This window comes from Panulirus ornatus, chromosome 48, assembly GCF_036320965.1.
Source record: "Panulirus ornatus isolate Po-2019 chromosome 48, ASM3632096v1, whole genome shotgun sequence".
NCBI lineage: Eukaryota > Metazoa > Arthropoda > Malacostraca > Decapoda > Palinuridae > Panulirus > Panulirus ornatus.
The window spans coordinates 24,603,498-24,613,653 of NC_092271.1; the positions used below are offsets into that span (position 1 = coordinate 24,603,498).

The window sequence follows — 10,156 nt, forward strand, 5'->3', positions numbered from 1 at the left end:
ATAGGGAGCTGTGGTTTCGTTGCATTACACATGACAGCTAAAGACTGAGAGTGAATAAATGTGACCTTTTTGCCTGTTTTCCTAGCACTACCTCGCTGAAGCAGGGGGAAGTGATTCTGTTTCCTGTGGGGCGGTGTAGCGCCAGGAATGGATGGAGGTAAGCAAGTATGAATATGTACTTGTTCATATATATATATATATATATATATATATATATATATATATATATATATATATATATATATATATTTTTTTTTTTTTTTTTTTTTTTTTTTTTTATACTTTGTCGCTGTCTCCCGCGTTTGCGAGGTAGCGCAAGGAAACAGACGAAAGAAATGGCCCAACCCCCCCCCCCACATACACATGTACATACACACGTCCACACACGCAAATATACATACCTACACAGCTTTCCATGGTTTACCCCAGACGCTTCACATGCCTTGATTCAATCCACTGACAGCACGTCAACCCCTGTATACCACATGACTCCAATTCACTCTATTCCTTGCCCTCCTTTCACCCTCCTGCATGTTCAGGCCCCGATCACACAAAATCTTTTTCACTCCATCTTTCCACCTCCAATTTGGTCTCCCTCTTCTCCTCGTTCCCTCCACCTCCGACACATATATCCTCTTGGTCAATCTTTCCTCACTCATTCTCTCCATGTGCCCAAACCATTTCAAAACACCCTCTTCTGCTCTCTCAACCACGCTCTTTTTATTTCCACACATCTCTCTTACCCTTACGTTACTTACTCGATCAAACCACCTCACACCACACATTGTCCTCAAACATCTCATTTCCAGCACATCCATCCTCCTGCGCACATCTCTATCCATAGCCCATGCCTCGCAACCATACAACATTGTTGGAACCACTATTCCCTCAAACATACCCATTTTCGCTTTCCGAGATAATGTTCTCGACTTCCACACATTTTTCAAGGCTCCCAAAATTTTCGCCCCCTCCCCCACCCTATGATCCACTTCCGCTTCCATGGTTCCATCCGCTGACAGATCCACTCCCAGATATCTAAAACACTTCACTTCCTCCAGTTTTTCTCCATTCAAACTCACCTCCCAATTGACTTGACCCTCACCCCTACTGTACCTAATAACCTTGCTCTTATTCACATTTACTCTCAACTTTCTTCTTCCACACACTTTACCAAACTCAGTCACCAGCTTCTGCAGTTTCTCACATGAATCAGCCACCAGCGCTGTATCATCAGCGAACAACAACTGACTCACTTCCCAAGCTCTCTCATCCCCAACAGACTTCATACTTGCCCCTCTTTCCAGGACTCTTGCATTTACCTCCCTTACAACCCCATCCATAAACAAATTAAACAACCATGGAGACATCACACACCCCTGCCGCAAACCTACATTCACTGAGAACCAATCACTTTCCTCTCTTCCTACACGTACACATGCCTTACATCCTCGATAAAAACTTTTCACTGCTTCTAACAACTTGCCTCCCACACCATATATTCTTAATACCTTCCACAGAGCATCTCTATCAACTCTATCATATGCCTTCTCCAGATCCATAAATGCTACATACAAATCCATTTGCTTTTCTAAGTATTTCTCACATACATTCTTCAAAGCAAACACCTGATCCACACATCCTCTACCACTTCTGAAACCGCACTGCTCTTCCCCAATCTGATGCTCTGTACATGCCTTCACCCTCTCGATCAATACCCTCCCATATAATTTACCAGGAATACTCAACAAACTTATACCTCTGTAATTTGAGCACTCACTCTTATCCCCTTTGCCTTTGTACAATGGCACTATGCACGCATTCCGCCAATCCTCAGGCACCTCACCATGAGTCATACATACATTAAATAACCTTACCAACCAGTCAACAATACAGTCACCCCCTTTTTTAATAAATTCCACTGCAATACCATCCAAACCTGCTGCCTTGCCTGAGCGAGGTACTCATTTCACCGACTAACCCCTAGGGTGGATGAACAGCTGGGTTGACTGTGGACTGACTGCCGCAACCAGGATTTGAACCTATGCACTTACCCTTGGGCGGCCTGTAAATACGTCACGAGAATCTCACTCCGAAAGGGTCTATAGCACAGCCTTTACAAAGGTTCTGGGTAATAATGTTTCATAGAAACAGTTCCTAGTAGAATTATACATAAATGAAATCCAGAATCCACTTGCTCGTGGTCACACAACGAGTGAAAAGTCACTTCTTGGCCAGGCCATAACATTGGGAGTGCAGTCTCATGAAAGAACTTCTCACTCCAAAGGAGTCCATGTCTCCCTGCTACTGCAAGTAGCACAACCTTTACTTGCAGAACCCTTGGACTCATGTTCTTATAAACTTGTCCACTTATACATATATGTTTAAAATAAAGTGTCCATATACCATTCTGTAGCCCTGATATTATTTTTTTAAGGATTTAGTGCGTACAGATGTGGATGGTATGTTTGTAGTGTAGGTAAGTAGTTCTTTGTGTTTGTTTTTGATGCTACTGATATGAATTTGGATGATGTTTACTGTCTGATATTCAGAGGTAATAATGTTAGTTTTTGCTGGATTTGGCTGCGTGTTTTATATCAGCTTTTGTTGGGGCATTGGTGTTAGGGTTTGTGATGCAAGTGGTGGCATTTCAGTGACTGCTGCATGTCCAGGGTGCTAAATAGTCTTTTATGAAGGAAGGGCAGACACCTTCACTTGAATCCATTGGTTGCAATTACTGCATATGATAGAATTTTTTGTTTATGGGAGTTAGGCATAATGGGGATACTGCGGCATTGAGGCTGTGCTTCTCGTAGAAGAAGGTAAGGTTGGCTCCTTTGGGGCTCAAAAGTACTTGATTATGCTTTACTCCTTGCCATTCATAGATCACGATATAGCCTCATCACAGGCAACGTCCTGCTAATGGCACCACCACTTGCAGACAGAGTCTGGGAACACTCATAAATCTATATGTGGTAACATCCACAACTAGTAAGATTATATAATACATGAACAATTATAGGACACAAAAATTCATTAAATGGTGTTGATTATTTATTTATAGATCTGGCAGGGCTGCAACAGTTTTCTCCAGTAGCTTCTCCCTTTAAAATGTTCAAAATATTACTACCTGTATCATGTGAAATGAAAGAAAGCAACAAATTCCTTCTAAGTACAGTAGGTTTATAACACTGCCACAAGGCAGAGATTTTTATTCAACATCCAACAAATGCCTGAATCCTCATGCAAGTTATATCCAACCATAATTTTCTGTTTCAGACAAACTGTACAAAGTATTTTCCTTAATGTATGTGGGTTTAGTTGTATTTTTTGTATGGTTTCACAAAAAAGATATTTAACATTCTCCTTTATTGATACAATAACATGCTTTACACTAAAAAATAATATTGCCTGAGGATATTAGGATGAAAACTAGTGTACAATATCTTTTGTACAAATGTAAAACAATGTACATAATGATGCCAGTTACAGAGTTGAATGGAATGTGAGTCTATTCCATACAGAACAGACAGTCAGACTCTACTCAACAATGCTTACACATGGCACCAAATATTCATGACTGTACCAGACAGTCATCTAAACTACATTCATTATGGATGTGAATTATTTTCTCTTAGCAAATGCTGTGGGCTTGAGCAGGAATTTTGCAATGATACTGTGCATTAAGTTTTAAGTGTGGCCTGTTTCATCTTACACTGCAAAGAAAAGATCATGCAGTTGTGCATGACACTGTAAATTCGATTCTCCACTGGTGACAGACATAAGTTGTACAGCATTTCAGTCAGAGGAGGTAGAAAGGATTTACATATTAATAATCAATAAGCATGTTATCGTAAGCTTATCAACACAATGCAACAGTATCAAAAATATCATTCATAGTCTTAATATATACAATTCAAGTATTAAACAGTGCATACACATTAATCAAAATCTTTTTCCCAGATTATTGACATTACAAGTATTTCCTTAACGTTACACCATAGACATTTTGCAAGTGCCACAGAGATTACACACTTACTGCACTAATACATCTTATAAATTTCTGAGTTCTGCTCAAAACCACTTCATTCCTGAGAATTTTGTATCACTTCCATTTACATTTCAACCTGAGCTTAAGTCCATTTACGTAATCCAGATGTGATCTGCAAATATAATTTTTCAAAAAATTCATTCCCTTCAAACATAATCACTTAAAACTGTCAATGCCTTTCTGCTCTCTATGGTTTGACAGCCAGATACCTAAAGAGCAAAATGTATGGAAGACTTAATAGTCCTGTATTCCAATGAATGTGAGTTTTACATATATGTAAGCTCCTTCTCACTTGCAGCTCATGTTTCCATCATCTGATAACATAATGAATGGCTGGCCACACTAAGGTGATGATCAAAGAAAAGGACCCTTAGAATTAAAGCTATAAAAAAAGTACTGAAGTACAAAGAAAAGGACCCTTAGAATTAAAGCTGTAAAAAAAAGTACTGAAGTACCATCCAGTATAGTTTACAAATCTTGCTTCCAAATATTTAAGGCTCCAGGAATTGGAACTTATAGGAAAATATATCTATATATACTAATAAAGCAGCAATACAGATAAATACTGATTGTAACAAATTACAGAACATATTCTTCATCAGTACATTCAAGTACATTTGGGGGAGGCGTGTGCTACCCCAAACATATATATATATATATATATATATATATATATATATATATATATATATATATATATATATATATATATGGTACAGTACATAACATAAAAGTAAAAGCATTTACAAAAACGGTTTACAACACAAAATCTTAAAGCTTGTGAAATTATCACTATTTCTTAACAAAAGTTAATTTCTACATATCATGCAACCTTAATAACAAATTAATAAAGCCATTACATGTTAGATGGCCCTTGGAATAAGTATTGAATTCATATCAAGAGAATCATTAATACAAAATTCTAAACATTGAATATCACTCATCATTGACTGTTTAATGAGTGACTACCATTCGTCACTGAATCTATGATGAAAAATATATGATATGCCAAACTGCTCTTCAAAACTCTGTCTTATAAATATATTATTATTGCACTGTCTTAGCATTACTGAAATTGGATGATAATGAATTTAGGCCCCAATATATAAATGAATGGCAGATCACCAGTCATTTGTGTAACAAAGAATAATTCAGTTTCCTGTGAGATAATCAAATTACCAAACTCACCCTACATTCCCAAAATATCCAATGAAACCAAGAACAAAGGTTCTTGATGTTATTTCTGAGTGTCAACCTAAATATAAGCAGAAGCTGACAAGGAGAGCTGAAAGAGACATGGCATTTTAATTGGTTTTCAGAAGTAAACCTCTCTATCTCAACGTAACATAACTAAGGTCGGCTGTTTAATATGTTTCACTTACTTATGGTGTTAAAATTCATTCATTACAAATTCCCATGTCAACAAATCATCAACAAATTATGAGTTTATCACTTGATCTGCATACAGTGCTAGTACATAATCAGTGATGCAAACACTTAACAATATCAAGAAGGGAATTCATGTTCTGTGGAAGAGAAGACAATTGACTACATTACTTTAATTTTAAGTAACTTAAACTGTCATTAAATCTATACAAGTAGAGCTGCCTGCATAATCAAAAACTGTGGACGAACACTTTATCAGAAGAAATGTCATGTATATTCTACACAGGAGTTACAATTAATCAGAATAACTTATATTCTTCTGTAGCTGTTGTTCACATGCTGACTCAGACCAAAAAGTTATTGAACATTTGTTAAATATGATGGAAGAAAGTTTACTATCAGCATTTCAAATGCATGTTAAATCTACAAGTAAAAAATAATAATTACAGTAACAGTATCATACAATAAGGTTAATAATAACAATAACTGAGTACATACCTTTGCTTGCACCTTTAATATAAATCATATTTTATTTTAAGTGGTATTTGGTCTTGTGGAAAGTACCAAAATTTTCAAAAATACATTTCACATGTCACTTATATTAGTCTCTCTGTCCTCTCCAGTTGTGTCTTTGTGCTCTTTATGGTTGCAATTGATCTCTTTACTTCAGCACATAAAAAATAATATATACCATTGGTAAGAATCTGATATTTGGTTTCTGTCTTTTGTAAGGATCATGATTAAAAACTCCAAACTTCTAAAAACCAAAAACTCCCCAAGTCCATAATTCAGCATATTCAGAATTACTGCTAAGTTAGTTCAGAGTTTCCAAGTGGTTGTTTGTTTATGACACATTGGCAAAGCATACACCATTGACCATTGTTCTTCTTGTTTCAACGCAAGGTAGTAAAGCCCCAACCTTTCCTCAGGTATTTGTGTCATATTTCTGCCCTTATAATAGTATCCAAAAAGCATTCTGTACCAGTGATAGTAGAAGCATACACCTTTCCTAGCTTTGTGCAGGGGATGTGCTCCAGGAAAAATGCTGATCTACCAAAGTATCCTCTTTTTCACTCCCACTTTAGGGAAAACATACTACCCACCACTTTGTACAGATGATTCACATACAAAAAAGGCATCTGTACTTGTAAAGGCATCTGTACTCATGCAAATTTTAAAACACATTCATGAGATTAGCTTGGTGTAACAAAATCCTGCACAAAATATTCAGGAAACATGACTTGAAATATAAAATACGAAACAAACGTACAGCGAAGAGAGGATAGCCAAATGCAAGTGTATCAATAGGAGTAGAATGAAGCAATAGGAGAGGGGAGAAGGAGTTTTGGTGTAATGAAAAGAAATGCAGCTGGAGGCTTTGAGAAGTGAAATTTTGCTGGTTATAGCTAACATCATAATATGGAATTTGAGGGGACATTGGAGACTTTGTTATACTTCAATAAACTTACTCATTCACAGATGGAAAGACAAACAGATTATTACAAGCCAGTAAACCAAATGCAAGAGGCCTATACTGCCCACTACCTTGTTCTCTTCGTCACATGCCATGAGTGTTTATGTATGTACGTACGTTTGATATCTAGGATGAAATACTTTTACTGATTCCCTATTTACAGTATAGAGAGGGAGTTTTATGCTCATGGGGTCCCATCTCTTATACTTTCTCTACTTTTAAACTTTTGTATGCTTAGTTTATTCCATTCATCCACTACTCTTTTATACAACTTTTTTAATAAGTTTCTAGATTCATTTCCTATCAAGACCTCTGGTTATTTTTTAACTGCATCTTTTGAAGAACTCTTCACTGTTGACATTATTCAACTGGTTTAAAAAATGAAAGGATATGAAGAGCATCGCTACCCTCTGCTTCAGCAAGGTAGCACCAGAAAAACTCACAAAATAGGCCATATTCGTTCACACTCAGTCTCCAGCTGTCATGTGAAATGCATCGAAATTACAGCTGTCATGTGTAACGGCCTTGATTAGGGCCCTTGCTGCCCATGCTATCTCAGCTAACTAAGAAAAAAAAAAATGAGGTAGTAATGCACTCATGATGATTCATCACTTGAACCTTCTCTTTTCTATCAAGCAACAAATTGAGCCTCTATATACTGTCCACATTCACAGTCTCTTTAACTCAGTTTATTCCATTCAGCCCCCTCCCTTATACTATAAAACTATTGTACTTCTTTATATCCTCTCTAACAAGTTTCTTGCTTAATTTTATGTTATGGCCTCTAGTTGTTATATCCTTGCATCTTTTGAAGAACTGATCATTCTCTTTCAGCAAACCTAGGAAATCAACAAAGTTGGTCTGATATATAGAAAATCTCCAAAGTTGGTCTGATACACAGTTGATGAAATTCATCTTGAGCTAGGACAAAGAGTACCTCAGTATGAATAGTTTCTATCTTGATATACACTGGAGGAATGTGTTTGTGAAAGGGAACTAGTGGACATGTACATAACCTGTTGCCAGTATCCCATCTTTGCAGAATGGTAAAGGAGATAAACAGTTTGCTGGTAAATATTAGGATTGCATTCAAGTACAAGGGTACAAATATATTAAACAAACTGTTTACATCATATTTTAAGCCAAAACTAGAACATGTTTCTCAAGTTGGGCCACAGAATTTAAAGAAACAAAGAAGCTATAAAGAATGTCTTATGGAAGACAATGAAGATGGTACCAGAGCTATGAGAGCTGAGTAACAGTGAGAGGCTGGAGGCCACAGTTCTTTAAAAGATGCAAAAATAGCATAACTAAAGGCCATAACATGAAAGTGAATGAGAATTTGTGAGAAAATATATAAAGAACTTTTATTGTATAATAGCAGGCGTATGGAAAACTAAGTAATGACATTGTGACTGTATACAGCATACAGAAGTTTAAAATTCAGTAGAAATATTTCAAGGGATGTGGCTCCATATACACACACATACACTCTACTAATGTGTAGAGATTAGTGTTAATGGCCACCACAAGCCTACTCGGAGTCAGATCTACAGGGGTTTGAATCCTGGATGCAGCAATTGGCCTACACTTAACTTAGGTGTTCATCCTTCCTTCAGGGCTGGTTGTTAAATGGGTACCTGGCTTAGGCTTGGGTGTGTGTGCGTGTATATATGCTCACATAGGAGTAAGGACATGGCACACAGATATGTAGTAAAGAGACAGGGCACCATGAGTGTAAAACTCTCCCTATCACACTCAAATAATAATCACAAATAGTAATCACATGTTACAGGTTAAGAAATGGAGCAACAAGAGTGTAAAACTCTCTTCTAATACATAATTAGTAATCACACACACACACATGTGGGCCTTTGTAGTCTAGTGGTTAGTGTTACTGACATAAGTCAGTCCAGGCCAGCACAGTGTCGGATCCACATGGGTTCAAATCCTGGGCATGGGACTTGGTCTACACCTAACCTAAGTGCTTATCCTTCCCATAGGGCTGGGCAATAAATGAGTATAGCTTTGGCTGGTGTGTGTGTGTGTGTGTGTGTGTGTGTGTGCATATGTTGGAGGTAAGACATGGTACATATATATACAGTGTTAAGAGATAGGGCAACATGAATGTAAAACTCGCTCCCAGTAACACATAATTAGAAATCACACACACTTGGTCAGCCAGTGATTGCAAAGCTGCTAGGCTTACTGGCTGATAAAATCTTATATTTCTACATAAAATTTTTTTTGTAGATTTTCTATTCTCTTTTGATAAAGAAACTTCAAGACAAAAAAATTTGATGGTCAAAAACTCAAACTAATGGAAGTAAGATTGATAAATTTTTGAAAATTTTCTTAGCATAAAATATAAGCTGTTAAGATTAAGTTGGTAACATTTGGTGACTTGCTTGATGGATTATGCGCACTACTTAACTAGCGTGCCCTCTCATCATGAAGGTAAATACTATACAATTATTCCTATGATTGTTTATCAAATGTTTCATGAAGTATATATGAAGTAATATTTAGGGCATAAAAAACTGATGAAAGTAAAGATATTTTTACCACAATCCATAGGTCCATGTTTCTAAAATCCATAAAATTCCAAAATCCAAACATTATTTGGTTCTGCAGATTATGGAATTTTGAATCAGTTTGTAGCATTATTCACAGCATTATTTGGGTAGGTCTGTTCATAATGGTTTAATAATGACATTAAAAATTCTATAGTTGCTCTTTCTCCCTGTACCACAATGTAGAACTATTAGAACTTTCTCTGTATATGATTAACTAAACAGCCTTAAAGCAATTCTGAATTACCCACCTTTATACATACATATAATCATGAACTGAACTTTCCATCTTATTTCTACTTACTCCCATTTAACTTACTCAGGTACACAACAGATAGGTCCCATATAACATTGCCCCAATTAAAGTTGTTTTGCTTTGACGTCTTTTATCAACATGGAAACAAGATTTACTTAAAATTGCAAAGTTCTGCTAAGTTGCTAAACTTGTGACATTCATCTTGAGTCAGGTGCCAAGCAAACTACTTTGGAAATCCTCCCCTCTCGTTTTTTTTTAATTTTCCAAAAGAGGGAACAGAGACGGGGGCCAGGTGAGGATATTCCCTCAAAGGCCCAGTCCTCTGCTCTTAACGCTACCTCGCTAATGCAGGAAATGGCGAATACTTTGAAAGAAAGATATACATATATATATATATATATATATATATATATATATAT

At 36.6% G+C, this 10,156-nt stretch overlaps 1 protein-coding gene across 1 annotated transcript in view; it reads left to right on the forward strand.

The window, feature by feature from the left end:
• The first annotated feature begins 136 nt into the window (after positions 1–136).
• LOC139763864 (ES1 protein homolog, mitochondrial-like) overlaps positions 137–10,156 on the forward strand; it is a 42,267-nt gene continuing 32,247 nt past the window's right edge. Inside the window, exon 1 of the mRNA XM_071690215.1 lies at positions 137–157. Coding sequence (XP_071546316.1) covers positions 152–157 — 6 coding nt within the window. The 5' untranslated portion in view covers positions 137–151. The remainder of the gene's footprint in view (positions 158–10,156) is intronic.